Source organism: Pelecanus crispus, chromosome 8 (assembly GCF_030463565.1).
Source record: "Pelecanus crispus isolate bPelCri1 chromosome 8, bPelCri1.pri, whole genome shotgun sequence".
In the NCBI taxonomy this organism is placed as follows: domain Eukaryota; kingdom Metazoa; phylum Chordata; class Aves; order Pelecaniformes; family Pelecanidae; genus Pelecanus; species Pelecanus crispus.
The window spans coordinates 10230442-10249419 of record NC_134650.1 but is presented as its reverse complement, the minus strand read 5'-3'; the positions used below and the strand labels follow the sequence as shown (position 1 = coordinate 10249419).

At 40.3% G+C, this 18978-nt stretch overlaps 1 protein-coding gene across 2 annotated transcripts; it reads right to left on the bottom strand.

Annotated features, from left to right (window-relative positions):
- Positions 1 to 1661: 1661 nt before the first annotated feature.
- UBLCP1 (ubiquitin like domain containing CTD phosphatase 1) lies at positions 1662 to 16039 on the bottom strand. 2 transcript variants are annotated; one of them, XM_075714965.1, is made up of 11 exons: positions 16004 to 16039; positions 13157 to 13350; positions 12658 to 12749; positions 12152 to 12237; positions 11945 to 12060; positions 10741 to 10839; positions 8887 to 8924; positions 5895 to 5993; positions 5319 to 5435; positions 3815 to 3942; positions 1662 to 2645 (listed from the first exon to the last, which is right to left on the bottom strand). In XM_075714965.1, the coding sequence occupies exons 2-11, from the start codon at positions 13308 to 13310 to the stop codon at positions 2618 to 2620; spliced, it is 957 nt and encodes a 318-aa protein (XP_075571080.1). In that variant the 5' UTR covers positions 13311 to 13350; positions 16004 to 16039; the 3' UTR covers positions 1662 to 2617. The 2 variants fall into 2 exon arrangements, with proteins under 2 accessions (XP_075571080.1, XP_075571081.1); XM_075714966.1 differs by having other exon boundaries at positions 13157 to 13347; positions 16004 to 16035.
- Between the last annotated feature and the right edge of the window lie 2939 nt (positions 16040 to 18978).

Below are 18978 nucleotides of genomic sequence, written 5' to 3'. Positions count from 1 at the left end.
AATCAGGAGAACTGTTTACTTTTCTTTATCCTTGGAAACACAGTTTTTACCTAGGCTTCACCTTACTGGGAGAAAGTATTCAGCACCTCTCACATCAGTCTTAAATACATCCTGAACAGACAGAGTGGAAAATTGTCTTAAACCCTTTGGCATCCATTTGCTGTCAGTCACATGTCAAGTCAGGAATAAAAATTGGCAACTAGCTGTAGATTTCACCGTCATGCAGCAGGATTTGTGGAGCTGAATTCGCAGTTCAGTTCTTGGCTTCAGCTGTCACTCCATGTACCGCCAGTGATGAGCATTCATGCCACAGAGAGGCATTAGAGTTGTCAGATATCCAGAGCTTGCAGAAATAACTTCATTTTTAAATGGACTGTCTCTTTTGGTATGAATAATCAGAGAGAACAACATACAAAATACTTGACATGTACTGGGAGCCCAGTACAGTCTCTGACACGAAAATATTTGGAATATTTCAGACTCCATTTAAAGCTCTTCCAGATTTTTACAGAACAGTAAATCATGAGCTCTATAATTAAGCCATACACTCCCTCTCTTTGATTATGTTTTAATCCTATTTCTTTTAACAGTTAGTGAAAACCATTGATCAAATACTTCTCAGGCACCTCAACATAATCGAAAAGGAAACTACTAACTAACGAAAAGGAAACATGCTAACAGGGAACAAGGCTTTAAACTTTGCTGTTGATAGTTATTTCCAGCGCTCAGCTATACTTTGGAAATACAAGTAGGTCAAAACTGCCTTCCCTGTTAAAAAGGAGAAACAAAAAGTCAGCAGAGGTGCTTTCCTCTGAACTTATGATCAATAAATACATTGTTTTGGGGCCAAACAGAAAGGTAGCCATTTATCCTTGCCAGTTATACTGGCACTGAATCATATTGTTATGTAGGACAGAAGAGTTATGTAGTACAAACATGAGAGCTGCTCCCTTGGTTCCATTTTCTCTGTCCGGCTAGCATAACAAACTCTATAGGTGATCTAAATGCAATGCCTTGACTTCTTTAAATTCTTTAAATTGAAAGGTATTCTAGTACACCATATACGAGCCCTAAATTTCAGTATCTATGCTACTGCAGCCTTTCTAGGTAAAGGATCACTGTTCTAACCTCAGGGACTATATATGCACTGTACGCACATGAGTGAGTCAGCCTTCTAGTTCAGAAATCAGCTCTAGGAGACAAAACTTCAGAAATTCACCCTCCGTACTTACCTAAAACAAAGATTTTTATGCATCAGATTTCTGGTTTACTAGTTTAAAACACAGCTTGGGCTGGCGCTAAACCACAAAGAGCAGCAGATAAGAAACCGTATATTTTCTGACAGATCATTGAGCCGGAGCCTAACATGCTCATCTTAACAGCTCATTTGTGTCTGCTGTCCTGACATTCTGACATTTGCTGTCAAGGTTCCTTTCCCAGGCAGCTAGGCACTTTACTACTCAACACCACTGCCCTAATCTGCAGCGGCACATACCAGTCTCTTACTTAACTACTGATGCAAAATCGGTGTCTCTGGCATCCAAAGAAACGCCCCAAAAACCCCAAATGAAGATTATCAATGGCTTCTCTATTATGCAAACTAGATATTTAAGACAGCACAGGACACAAACTATGAAAAAGGTATTTATTATTTACACAACTGCTATAGTTCCTTAAGAACAATATATACCATTTTTATTTGAAAGGGTCAGTCTTCTTTCAAATACATGAACTGCATAATGCACAAGTGTTGGTAATGCCAAACAGCAGTCACATCACACTTCTATAGTGCAGGCATAAGCAGCGCAAGTAAATGATATTTTAAGAACAGTATGGCTGAATATTGTTTTTAAACACAGTGTTTGCACTTTGACAAGATTTAGCTAGAAGAGAACAAGGGTTTTGTTCATGCTTTGTTAGGAATGTGACTTTCCCATCTGAGGTTTAAACCCTTTATCTGACATATAAGAATTTTTCACGCAGACTGCTTTTCACTTACCAAATAAGAGTGGGTTTCTCTCCCTCAAACTTCAACCTTTTGTTTTCCAGTAAACACTGCTTTATAGTACAAGTTCACACATCGGGGTAAATTGGCCACAGAGGTGGTACTTCCCCATCTTACTGTCTTGCACAGAGAAACACTGACATACTAGTACATACCAAACTTAGACAACTTGTAATTTATAGACTTAAATACTGGAATGGGAGAGGGAGACTGTTTCTAAAGATGGAGGGAATAGAGGGCTTATACAATTCATACACTGCCAAGGTTGGCTCCTTACTCAACTTTTTTGGTCTTTTTTTTCTAGTTTCAGAATGGTTTTGGTCTTTAATGGTTATGGTTGTACTCAGGCAGCAAAGGAGAGGAAAGTATTTTAAGTAGTAACACCAGAACTGAATGCAAGAAAAAGTAATTGACTTGTTTCTCCCACTTTGAGCTTATTGCTGTGATCTTTTAAAAAAACCCACAACCAACCACCTGGAAGACCAAGTATAGCAGTCATTCTGGCATTGGATCCAGTGTCCAGCACTATTATACTCTAGCGTAAAAGCAAGGAAAAGTCCAATGATCTTAGTTATGTTCCCTTCAATTCAGTGCCACACAATTTTATTAGCGTTATTGTCCTTGCTTCTTTGAAAGATACCTGAAAGAAACAAAAGTACAGTTTTTCACAAAATGAGGTAGGCACAAATATATCTAGTACCTTTTATAAACTCAAAGTACGAATCTGCTTTCTTTTCTCACTAGCAATCCCCCTATTGATAACCAAAAATTAGAAATGTGATCAATACTAGTCATTATGAACATGATCCAGTTATCCAGATCCAGTCATCCAGCATAACCTGAAAAGAACAGCCCTCCACTAGCTTCTTTAGAGAATCTGAGTTACTCCAAAACTCTTGTTTTCTGATCTCATAGTTTTCTTACGACGACAGCTGGACCAATCTAGCTATGCAGTGACATTGAAGTCTGCAAATACTCCAGAAAAAAAAAAATCCAACCAATTTAACTGACAGTGTGAAATATCCAGTGAGTTTCACTGCTTTTAAATTTTAACAGTTGACTTTCTGTTCTAATCAGAAACAAGAAAGAAAATTGTATCAAGTTTGCAAGGTGGTTCTTTTAAGCACTGAATGAGTGTTTTTCGAATAGCATATTGCACACACTTTTTTTGACATGTATTGAAACTTCGGGCTGTTGCATAAAGCCATTAAGAAGAACTTTGCTGAAACACTTCAGCTAATCATTCTCTAGCAAGAATTAGGATGCTAACTGGTGCCCTAAGCATTTGGAAAACTCTTGTTCATAACACAGTAACTTGCATTTCAGAGCCAATGAATACTGTAATACCACACAACTTGGATAGCGCCTGAGAACCACACTATAAAACCCCAAACCTCTGAAGTAACTGCCAGAAAAGTTGCCTTGTAACAACAGACCCACGATCTGAACTGACAGCCTAACTTTGTAGGGGTGGAAAGAGAGACATTTCCAGGGACCAGGTTCCTTCAAAAATTCTTTTCCCTTTTGGAAGCATAACTGCTTCATTGAAAACAACTGGTGGTCCTGAATACTGGAGAAGTATGAAAAAAAAAAACAAACGACCATTCTGTCAAAATCTTATCATTTTAGGGAAGCAGCCCAAACACTATAGCCTTATTAAAATTCTACTCAAACTAAACGACCTCCATAACTGTAAGTGATGTCAAAGTTCATCAGCTCAGTTGTTTCCAATCTTTGTACAGACAACCTCAAGCAAAACACTCTGGGGTCAGGGACAGAAGGAAGAAAGAAGTTTTACTTTGTTCTTACCTTTCCCAATGTTTGTGATTCAGCTCCAAAAAGTCATCTAATTTTGCTATTTCTTTGAGGTATTGAGTGAGCTTTAGAAGTTCCTTGTCTTTATCCCGATTTAAATGTGCTTTCATAAAAGGCCTTATCTATACAAAATAAATAAACTGGGTATAACCATTTGCTCAAAGTAAGAAAAATGCTTCTGATTCTCTGTCATTTACCACCTAATTAAAATATATTCTCAGTACTGTGCCAAGTTATAACATCTCTTAGGTAAGAGGAAGAAAAACCTTTTCCATTAGTGGCCACACCCAATTTGTCTTGTTATTCATGCAAACTGGACTGTAGGGTTTTTGCCTTGCATGCCCACCAGGAAGAAATTTGTTTTGTCTTGCACTTCTTCAAGCCTTCCCCTCCCAGCCATACAGAATGATAAAATGATCTGGAATGGACTGCCACATTTTCTAGTATGATTCCATAGATATTTTTGCAGGACACATGAAGGGTTTTCAGCTCTGCTTTATGAGTTGTGTGGCATCACTGGAACCAGATGCTTTTTTTTCCCAATAAAAAGTGTTTGACAACAATCATAGCTTCTGTGAAGAGAGATGTCAGAAATAAAGCTTGTCTGACAACTGCTTTAAGCCTGGAATACATTATACCCGTGCCTTGTTTTAGTGATTCAATGTTCTTGTCTGCAGCTCTGTTAACAACATTTTGACAAACATCTTTCAAATCTGAGCTAGAGGGAGCTCTCTGGATAAGCCTCTCCCAGCAAGATCTTTGCTATTCCTGATTCTCCTAACACTGTACAGTTCCAATTAACATCATCTTGCTAGATCTCATCAATTGCTATCCTCTTCACATCATGGATACTTTCAAAGAAACATCATCTTGAATTTCTGCCTTTGAAAACATCTTTTTTTTCCTAAAGAAATTTATGAGGGTTCTTTTAGCACCGTACTGCTGTACCATCATATATAAGTAGAAATTTAAGTTGCATTCTTCTTATTCAGAACCAGCACTGGTAATGGAGTGTGAACCAGTTGACAATTTTATAAAATGAAGTATTTGCTGTTCTGCAGTCAAGATGGCTCAAGGTATTAATTATATCCCAGAAGACAATGCTTGCTATTATACTGGCATACTATCATGAAGTACAACCACTTGTTACTTGATTTATTTTCTGAATATAACCACTCTTGAGATTGAACATTACATATTTAAATGGTGCCTGTCAGCAATGCCCAGCTTGATTATGGCTCACACGTATAATTTAAGCAGAAATAATAATTTCACTGATTTTGGTAGTCTCTTAAAAGCTCACTTAATAGTGAAACAAAGCTTATTTAATACTACTATTAGGGAAATATTTGTCAGACAAATGGCAATCTAAATAAAAAAATATGCATCTGTGTAGTTAAGAATAGCCTTTCTTTACGATACAGCAAAGTACTATGAGAAAGTACTACTTGAAGTATAAGAAAAAATAGTAATAAATGAAAATTCCAGTTAAAATTACCTTGAGTCCATTTTGTGGATTCATTAGGAAGTTTCGGCCAATATCATCAAACATAATAGTATTTTTTTTGCTGTAATATTCTGAAAATTTTCCCCAGATAACACCAAGAGGCTTCACCTGCAAAAATAACACATTCAAGGTACCTGAGACAAATCAGATCATATGCAGGAGATGAAAATACCAGTTTATACAAACTTGAGTCCAAACTTGAATGGACACTTGTATTCTTTTGCTGAAAAAATAGCAGGTATTTGGGCTTTAATAAGCGAGGAGATGTGAAATAGTATAACATACTAAATATCCCCCACACTAAAGAAAACTGTTCTGTTGGTACTAAATTTTCTTGCAGCAGTTATCTATTATTTGATTTGAAAGCAGTCATCCAAATGTACTACTCAAAATAAAACAGTAATAGACAATTTCAGTAGGGGGAAAAAAAAAACCCCTATGCTTCCAAGATTCTTGCAGTTTTCTTGCATGAAAACTCCAGCACAACTTTATTGTTGAATATTTCAAAGGGGTATGATAACATGTCAGTTGAATGTAGAAAAAGATGGAGACAAAAGAGGTACTTACATCTATTAGTCCTCTTCTAGGAGTGTGCACTGTTATCATGGCAGCACTGTCCAACATGAAAGTTATCTTGTAGTTTGCATTGGTACTCACTCCAAGCTCCTGCATCACAAAGATTTATTATTAAAGAATCACAGAATCATAGAATTGTTTAGGTTGGGAAAGACCTTTAAGATCATCCAGTCCAATCATTAACCTAACACTACCAAGTCCATCACTAAACCTATTAAGGGTAGAGTAATAATTTCATGTTTCCTGGCTTGGTGGCTGGATTATTTTTTAATGAAAGTAAAAACTAGGAATCATTAAGGTTGGAAAGGATCTCTAAGATCATCAGTCCAACCATCAAACCAACACCACCATGCCTACTAAACCATGTCACAAAGTGCCCCATCTACACGTTTTTTGAACACTTCCAGGGATGGCGACTCCACCGCCTCTCTGGGCAGCCTGTTCCAATGCTTGACTACCCTTTCTGCGAAGAAATTTTTCCTAATATCCAACCTAAACCTCCCCTGGTGCAGCTTGAGGCCATTCCCTCTCATCCTATCGCTTGGGAGAAGAGACCAACACCCACCTCACTACAACCTCCTCTCAGGTAGTTGTAGAGAGCGATAAGGTCTCCCCTCAGCCTCCTCTTCTCCAGACTAAACAACCCCAGTTCCCTCAGCTGCTCCCCATCAGCCCTGTGCTCCAGACCCTTCACCAGCTCCGTTGCCCTTCTCTGGACACGCTCCAGCACCTCAATGTCTTTCTTATACTGAGCTCCTAATTATGACAGTTTTACTGCTATACAACTGAAACCACGATTATAATACATTGTTTGTCAAAGGGTGAGCTGTTGAGGATTACCAGAGACACACTAAAAATAGATATTGGGGGGGGGTTCAATTTTTTTTATCCAATGAGAATCATAAACGTATACCATTCTACCAAGAGAAAAAAAGCTGACAGGAATTTATTTTTGCCATGTTTACTATCAGAAACTTATCAACTGATGTAGCTTAAAATCAAAGCAACTTTGCAGAAAAGACAAAATAGAGAGGTCTTGCTCATACCTTCATGCATAATCTTTCACAAGTTCTACATGCCCCAACCTCACTCAATATCTATAGCAAGGATAGCAACTGAGTACTCTCTGCTATTTGTTCCTTCCAGTAAGTTATAACAAATCACAGCCCAATCAAAGATGAAATATACAGTAACAGTTCATTGTTACCCTTTCCTCCCACACATGTCCAAGATAGCCAATGTTAGTCAGAAATCTGTCAATTTGCACTTTAAAGATTTGATAACTCCTGAAATAAAGACTCTATGGAAAACATAACCTTTTTAGAAAAAAAAAAAAAACCTCTCTCTAGATGAAAGAGCGTAATTTCAATTTCAAATCCTTTAAAAAGCTGAAAAGTAATAGTAAAATCTGCTGACATGTTATAACATAGATATTCCTGACTTAATTTCTGGTGCGTGCAACAGCAGTAATGTGCAAAGGTATGCAACAAGGAGAAAATATGCACTGCAGTAGCTCTCTTGCAGATATCCAGCCACACTTAATTGATTTCTTTTACATGAAAAAGTGAATCTTGCAAATGAAAAGCACTACCTACCTGGGTCAGTGTCCTGTTACACTGAAAAAAACTAGCTGTTCCAGACTGTCTGAATTCCAGGCATAAATAGATGGTAAATGAGAGATTAAACTTGGTTATCTGATACTCCTTTCTTTTTATTGCTGTTCCTGCTTTGTAGTTTAAAACAAAAACTTTAATGCCAAGTATTGCTGGCATTTTTGTCATTTTATCTAGTTCCCTGACAAAAAGTGAAACTTTTAGAGGTAAGCACCCCTGGTGCTATCAGTTTAAGGAGACACAACAGTTGGCATCTAGTGGTAGGAATCTCAACTGATCAAGATCCAGGAGTAGGCATAGAAAGGTTGTGATTCAGTAACATATGAAAGGGCTGGAGAGGTGACCTAGAAATGTAGAAAGGTGACCAATGCATGGGAAACAGCCCAGTTTTGAACAATGGTTTTCCGCAAGATTGGATCCTAGCACTACACTGACAGACACAACATAAACAGAGATGTAACACTGCCACGAGAAGTGCAATGTTTGCAAGGCTCCACACTGATTTTACTTGCACTAACTCTACTTCTGATTAAAGGTTCTCATTTCTGAGATCACTCTGAGGCATTTTTGTTTGTTTAGAAAAATTGTAGCAATTCATTATTTTGAGGAAAAGAACACTGGAAAATATGCTTTGCTCTGCTAAAACCTGAAAAAAGTGGTTAGTCTACAACAAATGGAGATACGAAAGCTTAAATTTGGAAGAGTTTTCCCTGAAATGGAAACAAACTTTGATTTATAAGCATAAAAAACCCAACCCACCAACCAAACATACAGCAGTTCTTAGTAAGCTCATTAGATTTACAGCTAAGCCCGACTGTAAATATGTTTACCACTAGGTCAGCTGTGCAAAACTGGCTAGTTGCCTGATTTAGGTACAGAAGAAACTAGGATTGAAAGAAGAGCTCTTACGGATGTTTAATAAAGCAGAGGAAGCAACAGAACCACACAGCTGCAAGAAGTATAAGATAAATACGAAAAGAGTTTCCTCTTGATAACCTACTCCAGCATGCCACACCTGCCCGTTCCTTTAAAAAAAAAAAGATATTACACTTAAAGACTAGAACTCTATAATTAGAGGTAAGATGAAAGCAACTGTGAAGGCTGCGTGACTAATCTAAGTTTCAGCAGCTACTGACTTGTGTTTAGTTCTGCTAAATTTAGCTGATAGTTTGTGTGGATTTCTAAAATTAGATTTAATCTAGTTGTGTGACAAAGATAATTTAAAGTGACTATGAAAATTTAAAAAAATTGGGGTTTGAGTCATACAACCTCCCCAGTTGCTAACCCACTCTATAACAGTGAGCATGAGTCCAACTATATGAACAGCTAGCCAGACTAGAAACAAATTACACATTTTCAGAACAACTTACTTTCATTTTAGCTTCAATCCACTTCATATTAGTAGCAGCTGAAACAAAAGGGAGAAAAGAGAAAGAATACTTGATCAAAATAAGTCATTGACTGGCAAAAAAGAAACAAGCCAAGAAACTGTTCACTTAACATATCAAATTTTTTACACAAAGTTTAATTTCAGAAAGATCCATCCTTGTTACAGCTTTTAGGGTTCACTACCTTGAAGACAGTCTTCTTTCATGGAAGTTTATTTTTATTTGGAAAAGCTTACTTTTCAAATGAACAACTAGATGAAGCACTGCATGTGTTTAAACCATTTTCTGGATCAGCTGTTGCTGACCTAGTCTGCAGGACCATAAGTGGGCTACACCTGGTTTGAGGAACCATACTGCCTGTGCAGGATTTTCTCCCAGAAGCAATGATAAGAATACATAAGACCTGGAAAGGACAAAGAGTCAATATTGCCCACTGATCTAAGAATATGTGGAAACATTGTTCCAGACTATGAAAAGTAAATTTTGTAATACAATTTTAATATGGTTTAAACTCTGCATTGGCTAAAGTCTGTTCTCCAGCCATTGGACAGGAAGTGAAACAGCATGCAAAGGCAAACAGCCAACCGTCCCTGTAGACAGGAGAGTTTGGTTCATTTGGCAGGTCACTACTTACTGTCTGGATTGAGATTATTTCATAGAATCATAGAATCGTTTAGGTTGGAAAAGACCTTTAAGATCATCCAGTTCACCATTAATCTAACATTACCAAGTCCATCACTAAACCTATTAAGGGTAGAGTAATAATTTCATGTTTCCTGGCTTGGTGGCTGGATTATTTTTTAATGAAAGTAAAAACTAGGAATCATTAAGATTGGAAAGGATCTCTAAGATCATCAGTCCAACCATCAAACCAACACCACCATGCCTACTAAACCATGTCACAAAGTGCCCCATCTACACGTTTTCTGAACACTTCCAGGGATGGCGACTCCACCACCTCTCTGGGCAGCCTGTTCCAATGCTTGACTACCCTTTCTGCGAAGAAATTTTTCCTAATATCCAACCTAAACCTCCTCTGGTGCAGCTTGAGGCTATTCCCTCTTGTCCTATCACTACCTGCTTGGGAGAAGAGACCATCACCCACCTCACTACAACCTCCTTTCAGGTAGTTTTAGAGAGCGATAAGGTCTCCCTTCAGCCTCCTCTTCTCCAGACTAAACAACCCCAGTTTCCTCAGCCGCTCCTCATAAGGCCTGTACTCCAGACCCTTCACCAGCTTTGTTGCCCTTCTCTGGACACGCTCCAGCACCTCAATGTCTTTCTTGTAGTGAGGGGCCCAAAACTGGACACAGTATTCCAAGTGCGGCCTCACCAGTGCCGAGTACAGGGGGACAATCACCTCCCTGCTCCTGCTGGCCACACTATTCCTGATACAAGCCAGGATGCTATTGGCCTTCTTGGCCACCTGGGCACACTGCTGGCTCATGTTCAGCCAGCTGTCGACCAACACCCCCAGGTTCATAGCTATTTGTAAAGATAGCTATGAAACAGCATTTGAATGTTAATTATACAATTCTGTTACTTCAAGCACTTGTTTGTTTGTACAAAGTAACACTCAGTAAAGTAATGTTGAGCTTTATACTGATTAGATCCATTCATGTGAGCAATATGTGGTGTTTTTTCATGTAAGAATTACTGTTTTTCTAAAATAGTTCTAATAGCTCTGTGAACATTCCTACTGAATGTATAACAGCTAAGCATTCATGTATTGTTTTCGATCTTGTGATTCACACTAAAAAGCAATACAAAAACCTCCCACCTCTGCTCTGAATGACAATTTACAGTAAAGTCTTAGGTATCGTGTATAAAACTTACACCAAATTACAATATCATAATCCTCATATGCAGATGTCAGGAATTCATGGAGGTATGGCCTCATCAGTTCGACCCCAGTTTCAGCACATGATCTGTGGTCTAAAAAGAACAAAAGAGATAAGCAATTAATTACTAAAGTTTTAGTTATGTTATTAAAGTTCAGTATGACTTTCCTCTCTAACCAGAGACCTGAAGAGTTTCATGATGGAAGCACTGGGACACCTCATGAATGAATTCATAGCAAACTACCATTCCCATTTAAAGGTGTAGAGAAGAAGCAGAGGGGATATTTATCTGTTGATCCTTACAGGTATTCGAGGAATTAGCTAATAATTAAATCAGTGATCTCTGGGTCTGAGTATTTTTGAAGAGTCAGGTCAAATAGTTCATCTGTGCACCTTAGCAAATTTGTAACAGACCAGATATGAAATAGATTCCTTCAAACCTAGTCCAGTTAATTTTGTGAACATATATCAAGCTTATTTCAGACATGCAAATGTTGCCTGTTCCAATTAGAAAACTGCTGTCAAATTCTGCTAGCAGAAGACCTCAAAATAGAAATTTTAAACTCAGTAATAGGTTGAATTTTTATCTCAGATTGTAAACAAATCTCATCAAAAAGGAAAGCTAAGGAAAAGGAATAAAGCAAGCTATTATTTACTGCTTATAGTCAAGCTGCCATGACAGACCTACATCCCAGAAAATTAAGTCAGAAGGAAAATTCTAGCTTCAAAAAAAACCAGTCTGACAGACTTTTCAAGTAAAACGTGTTTTTGTGCATGTTTAGTAACAATCTGGAAATAAAATTTGAAGTTACTCCCATGCCTCCCAAAAGCGGAGTCAATCAGGTACAGACCGAGATAATTATTTTACAATATCTTGCCCTGCCACCATGACGTCCAAGAAACAAGTTGGTCAAGAGAAAGATTATTTGCATAAAATACTAAATTGCTACTTTTTTATGTCTTCTTGCAGAAAGTAAATAGTTGCTGCACTAAAATCAACAATATGCAACACTTACAAAGCCCAATGCTTTTTAAAATGTAAGCAGAAGACCCCACAATATTACAAAGCAGATGTTATATAGTACGGCACATACCAAAGTTACTGAAGAATATTTATAAAGCAAAAACCAAGAAACATGAACTGGCAAATAAACTGACCTCTTAAACAAACAAAACCCACAAGTGGCATAAAATCTCACCAAATAGTGTATAGTCAACATCTAGCACCAGCAGCTTTTTTCCTTCTCTAGGAGGATTCAGAATTTCCACTTTGTATTCTTTAACTCTGCGGGAAATTTTTAGTAGATTTTCTTCCCTAATATAACAGTGCAAAAAGTTACAGTTAATTAAAATGCATACTGTACATCCTATAACATGATTGTTTTTTAATAGCTAAAACTCCTAACCTATTTTCTACTTCCACAACTTCCTCTTCAATATCAAAGTCATTGACAACATCATCATTATCAGGAGGTGGCCCAAGGACATCTTCCTAGAGGAATAACAATAAAAGATAACTAGGATCACTGAAGGAAAATAACAATGGATAACAAGTTTCAGTTCCTGCACATTACAGGAAAAAAAAATACTATTTAACCAAAATTATTTCACTTTACTAGTGGAAAGAATTATTAAAGTATACTGATGATTGTTCAGACTTGGGACGTCAGTGAATACCATAATAATAGGCTTGTACTGTATAGTCCAGAACAATACAGGAGTTTAATGAATACACTGCTATCAGAGTTCTGCAGAAAAGCTTACTTTGCCTAGAAAAATAAATACCAACAGATCTACTGTACTACTATTTTTCAAGTGATTACTGGAATATTCAAAATTTAAAATCGTAATGAGAAGACATATATATAAGCCTCTTTTCCTGTTTAAGCTAATAAACAAGCAAAGTATTTACCAAACTCTCTTCACGAGTGCCCATCATCATAATTTTAGTATTTGGTTTCAACTTGAGAGCTCCAAGCTTAACATCATCATCTGCAGGTTTGCCTATAATGCGAGCAGATATTTTTTTTTTACTGGGGTAGAGAGATTTTAGAAAAATGTCAATATATTTCATGCATAATTGAAATAAGCTACCCATCAAATACTAGAATAGCCCAAGCTGTATTATCATCCTTCTCTATATACAGATATATTGCTTGTCTAGCTAGCAGCAATTTAACTTTTTTTAATGTATGTTTGCCACACTTCCATGTCAGCCATTAAAAAATAATCAGGTAGATGTATCAATAATAAACAATACCCAGTGATGTATAAAATTCCTATGTTCATTCAAAAGCTAGATCTGGCAGGCAGATGCCCTGTTAGTATACACATCCTGGCTAGATTTAGAGGATGTTCATCCATTAACATCTCAGGCACACCCATAACAAATAATAAATATGAATAGTTACCCTTCATTTTAAGTCCAAGTAGTTTTTGACGCTCTGGCAACACGCCAGTAAGGCCTTTAAGAGACTGCTTCAGATCCAGCACTGTGTCTTCTTCTGATAGTGAGGTTATCGTATACTCCTGTCCACCCCATTTTATTATGAGAGAGAGAGACATCCTTGAAGCATATGTTCAGTATTATTTTCTGAAAAATCTGCTGCAGGAGGAAAATACAATGATCATGTAAGGAAGAAATAACAGAATTACTCTTTTCAGAAGACAAACCTTACAGTACGTTAAAAGTATTTTTGGTTTTTTATTATATTGTACCTCAAAGAGCTGTTTGTTTTGCATGAACAGATGATAAACATGTTGATAAAATGTTGAAACTAAGGGAGAAAGAACAGCACTAAAACGGGGGCTCCGAGTTCCACTTCAGTGCATTTAGCAATGTCACATTCACTGTTTGCTCCAGCATATGCTCATTTTCTGTGTGTTCTGTGCAGGTACAGCCTGTTCACTGCACAACCGGCACCCAGAGTACTGCAGTATCATAAAAGTAATTTCAAATCTCAGAAATGTCTTCTGCAATACTTATGCAACCGAACCAGCCATGGATATCTTTACATACGTAACAACAAAACAGCAAATATGAAATACCTAAAATATATAAACCCGTAAAAACAGTTCTGAACCCGACAGTTCATTTTTAGCATTGGATTTCTCTATTCACTTTCACTAAGATCTGTGCAATACCTGCAGTAATACACACCCCAGGTCATGTCTCACTGTAGCAATATCAAAGCAGGAGTTTGAAAACAAAGCCAAAATACACACCTACACAATGCAATTACACTGTAAGAACTGCACTTTCATTGCAGTGCTGACAAAATAACCATAATTACACTATCTTTAATTTACACAGCATCACTTATACAAACTGTATTTAATAGTTTAGTCCTACATTAAATACAGCAGAACAACAAGATTTTTAGCTTTATGCAGAAGGAAGAAGAACATGTTTTTTCTGTTAAAGCTTGGAAACAGAGGATCAAGGAGATAGAAAGGTATGAAGAGGCTGTTACAGACTGTCAGAAGATGCAGAGAAGGCCTCTGTACCACTAATGGTGAGATTGTCCTCAAAAGACTGATATTCAAAAAGAAGGGAGTGCAGACCTGTGAAAAAAATGGAGGCTATCCACCTTCAAGAAATGCCATTACACCAAGAAATACAGGTCTGGCAATTCTGAAAAATCTCAGAATCCAAAAATCTGATTCCTCTTTTTCTCTAGCATCATATTCTCAGAGGTTACCTGCTCTCAAACAAAATACTTCTCATTTATACAGTATAGCCTATTAGGAATGAACAAGTGATTACTCAGGCATACCCACCAAGTTCAGACCAGATGAGCAATAGAGGGCTAGATGCAACCTGCTCGCTGAGGACACTACAAGCCACACCTCCACACTACTCCCTCTAAGAGCCCTGAAAATAAATTGAAGAGGAAAACTGGTATCACAGGAAAATGATTTTTTTTTCCTTTTTTTTTTTCCCCCCAAATATCCCCAAATCATATAGGGACCTGGTATTATCCTGTGAAAAAGACTCATGAAAAAGATGTCTTAGAAGAACGAAGAAATTCAACTGAGGTTAAGGCTGCATAGCATCAAGCAATGTTGATACATAAAATCATTATCATAAATTTTCCCTGTCCATAATGCTTAGATTAAGTCTACAGAAAGAAGAGTTTATTGTCTGTTTTCTTACCTGCACCATACACCTCAAATAATTCTGCAAGAAAATGCATAGGGCAAGAACTGTAAGAAAACTTCTCAAGTCTCTGGCCAGCTCTAAATTGAAAAGATCATCCCTCCAAAGTTGAGCACTTGACCAACCACCTACCCTTACTGAATTACAGTCCTGTCAAGATAAGTGTTATCAGAAATGCCAAGCAGAAATAAGACACCTTTATTCAATGTCAAAACACTAAGGGGACTGAGTGTGGACACCAGAATCAATGTTTACAGGAAAACAGATTAGGAGCAGAGAAAGTCACAGGGATTTTCAAAGCTTCTACCATCAGGGCTGGACACTATGCAAAACTGAAGCTTACTGAAATGACTCCTGCTTTGGTTAACCACATTTTCAGAGCCTTTACAAGCCCCTTGGATCACCAAGAGCCTAGGGGTTGGAAGGTCACTGGAACAAAGTGTTAAAGTTGTGTTGTTGTAATTAAATTGTGGTGCTACACCACGTTGCTTGGAAGATTTGGAAGAGACACATCCACATCTTTAAGTTTCACTAAGCGACATAAAACGTAATAAAAACTCCGAACCACAGAAAGTGCAATATTGCGCAGCCGGGACCGCAGCACTTTCTACTACACCGCAACAGGTGGAGGGACGGGCTTTCAAACCAGAGGCTGCTCTGCGTCAGCCACCACCGCAACCGCGTCTCCGGACGGCAGCCGCAGGAACGGCAGCCGCAGGAACGGCAGCCCAGGTTCGCCTTCCCCCTCGTCTCCCGTCGGGGCTGCCCCAGCAGCGACACGGGCCGAGGCGAGCGGGGAGAGCCCGCACGCTGCTGCCGGCCCCGCGGCCTGGGGAGCCGCTCCCGCCCCGCAGACGCTACGGGGGCACCGGCCCGGCCGAGACAAGCGCTCGCCCTCAGCCCCCGCCCCCGCGACCGGCCCTGCCCCACCCCGGCCCGGTAAAGCCCGGCCTCCGCCGCACACGGACGGGTTCGGGCCCACACCCACCGGGCCGCCCCGGCGATCGGGGGCACGGCGGCGCTCCCCGCAGCCCACCGGGACACGGTGCCACCGCCGATCCACCCCCCCGCCCCTCGGCAGCGCGATGCGGCCCCTCACCCTGGCAACGGAACCGGCACCGTCCCGGGATCCGCCGCACCGGAAGCGGAACTGGCGCCCACCGGAAGCAGGAGGGGGGAGGCAGCGCGCGGCGCCGGCAGCCGCCCGGATGTGCAGCGGGTTTCCCGCTCGGCGGGCGGCAGCGTCGCCATGGCAGCGCCGGGCGGCCGGGGCCGACGGGCCCGGGTCGGGCTCTCGGCCGGGCCGTGGGTCCCTGCCGGAACGGGCATCGCCGAGCGGGGCTCGGGCGGCCCCTGCTCGCCCCGGGGGGCCCGGTCACCGCTGACCGAGCGGCGGTGGGGACGGCGGGGTGATCTTGCACCGGTCAGGCTGTGAGGCGAGGGGGAGGCTTCACCTCCTTTAACGAGAGGAACGGCTTTCCTCGCATGCCCGCCTGAGGAGAGCTCCTCGGGGCTGCTTCTGTCGGGTTGTGCTGGTATGGCCTGGGGTAGAGTTAATTACTCTAGAGATTAGAGTACGGGATTACGTGTTGGATATGTGCTGGAAAGAGTGTTGATAACACAGGGATGTTTTCATTACTGCTGAGCAGTGCTTACACAGAGTCGAGGCCTTTTCTGCCTCACCCCACCCCACCAGCGAGCAGGCTGGGGGTGCACAAGAAGTTGGGAGGGGACACAGCTGGGACAGCTGACCCCAGCTGACCCAAGGGGTATTCCATACCATATGGCATCATGCTCAGCACATAAAGGAGGAAGAAGGAACGGGGGGATGCTCGGAGTTATGGTGTTTGTCTTCCCAAGTAACCGTTAGGTGTGATGGAGCCCTGCTTTCCTGGAGATGGCTGAACACCTGCCTGCCGATGGGAAGTGGTGAATGAATGCCTTGTTTGGCTTTGCTTGCGTGCGCGGCTTTTGCTTTACCTATTAAACTGTCTTTAGCTCAACCCACGAGTTTTCTCACTTTTACCCTTCCGATTCTTTCCTCCATCCCACTGCCGGGGGAGTGTGAGCAAGTGGCTGTGTGGTGCTGAGTGTCCGGTTGGGGTTAAACCATGATACGGGTTCACACAGGAAAGCACGTTTTTGTGAGGTAAAATCCACAGCAGCCACAGAGCAATGGTCCTGCCCAGGCCCCCGCGCTCCCCTCATCGCCGGCTGTGAGGCTGAACTGCGCTGGAGCCCCGGCAGAGCTCAGCCTGGGCCCCAGGGAGGCCGGCAGTGGCAACTTCCATGTGCAGCTATTGCCACCAGTGTCTTGTTATTAACCCTGAAAGGAGATTGCTCTGTACCCAGGGATCCTGACTGAAAACTTCCTTAGCTTCTGAGCTGACTCCTGACAGGCATATTATCTTTTTGGTTTTGTTGAATCAAGGGTCACTTCTCAGCTGCTGTTAGGGTTCTTGCGAACTGGCTTCAGCTGCACTGGTTTTGTGCGTGGACAACAGATGTAGAAGAAAAAAATTTATTTTGCAGAAAGGTGGCCTTTTGCACTCGGGTATTCTGCTTTGCAGAAATCGTTTAAAGGAAAAAAACTGTTCTGCTGTAAAATCTGGTTTTTTACGTATGTGAAATCAAGTGGAGGTGATACAGACTGCAGTTCCCCTTGGCATCAGCAGAGACGCTGTTAAATTTGAGGGAGGAAGTGAAAGTTTCAGTCCTCCCTCATCTTAGGTCTTCCTCTGTAGAGAGGTTAGACCATTTTTCTCTCTCTTTTTCATTTGTTGATAAATAGGGAAGGGAACAAAAGAGCAGAGGTAAGCAGCAGTGCACCAAGTACAAGTTTCTTCAGAATGGCTGCTGTAACTTTCAAGAGCCATTCCTAGTGTAAGTAAATCTCAGCGAAGAAGTGCAGTATGAACAAAAACTGTGTAGAAGCCTGATTTCTTTCCTGAGTGGATATCAATTGAATTTATTTCCTGCCTGGATATGTATTTTGAGTTCAGTTCTGTTCTATATTCAGGTTTTAGCATAAAAGCACTTTGGTTTCCAAAAGAGTGGTACAAATGGGAAGCTACTCTAGTGACTGTTCATGTTAAGTGTAGCTTCTGATTGCATGTAAATCGATGTAAAACCTGTCATTATGTATGTGGCCCAGTCACGAAGGATTTACTTTTTCCTTTAATGACACACAGTTGTCCTCTGCACAGAGGCAGCGCATTACAGTAGTGCTGGAAAGCTTCCAAAGCTGCAACTAGTAATTAAAGTCACACCCTGTCATAAAACTATGCATCCTCCAGGCCCGTTTAAAAATTCAGGCTACAAAAGTGATACATGGTGTGATTGTCTCTCTATTTGTAATCTTTTAAAAATATTTTTTATTATTTTCTGGTTGGCTTTTAAAAAGCTCTCTTGAAGAGGAGGCAGTAGGGTTTGGGTTTTTTTTTTTCTGTTTGAGGAGTAATATGAAAAAGTATTTATAGGTATTTATGCATATTTCATTTCTGGTACGATACTGGTGTTTTAGTATCCTGAGCTATGACTGGGATGTCCTTGCGCCAGGCGCTGTTGAAAAATGCTCCAGTCCTGACAACATTCATGTGGCATAGATAAATACGTCCTTTTACTTAGCTGTGAAAACACATGGTGGTGCTCAATCCTAACATTAATAAGTGCAAAGTGGTAAAGTAATTCGACTAAGACCATATAATTACAATTCAGAGCCCAAACAGCATAATCTTTTTTTTGTTCTGAGGAGTTTGTTTTGTGGTAGCACTCTCTGTGTTTACACTGTGGTAAACTAGCAGAGCAAGGAGGAAGGAAAAGTGGTGGGGAAATTTTAAAGCAAATGCACGTTCCCTTTCACTTTGATGTGCACTATGTCCTGGGATGCTCCAGGGTGAAATAAAAAAAGTGACTGCATGTCAAGTTGATGCCTGCTGGCTCCCTTCCAGTACCTCATGTTCACAGCAAGCATTTCTGAGTGTTTTGAGGAATATGCTCCTGTGCATAACTACTGAAGCCTAGGAGCTCATTTCCTAAATTGCTGTTCATGCTGCATATAAGAGAGCAAAATTC

What these genes read in the sequence shown, in the direction of transcription:
- UBLCP1 (XM_075714965.1), bottom strand. Translation starts at nt 13,310, where the DNA reads ATGTCTCTCTCTCTCATAATAAAATGGGGTGGACAGGAGTATACGATA. An exon ending in GTTGTGGAAGTAGAAAATAG is followed by an intron (nt 12,061 to 12,151) that starts GTTAGGAGTTTT and finishes CTGTTATATTAG; the next exon opens with GGAAGAAAATCTACTAAAAA. An exon ending in TGTTGACTATACACTATTTG is followed by an intron (nt 10,840 to 11,944) that starts GTGAGATTTTAT and finishes TGTTCTTTTTAG; the next exon opens with ACCACAGATCATGTGCTGAA.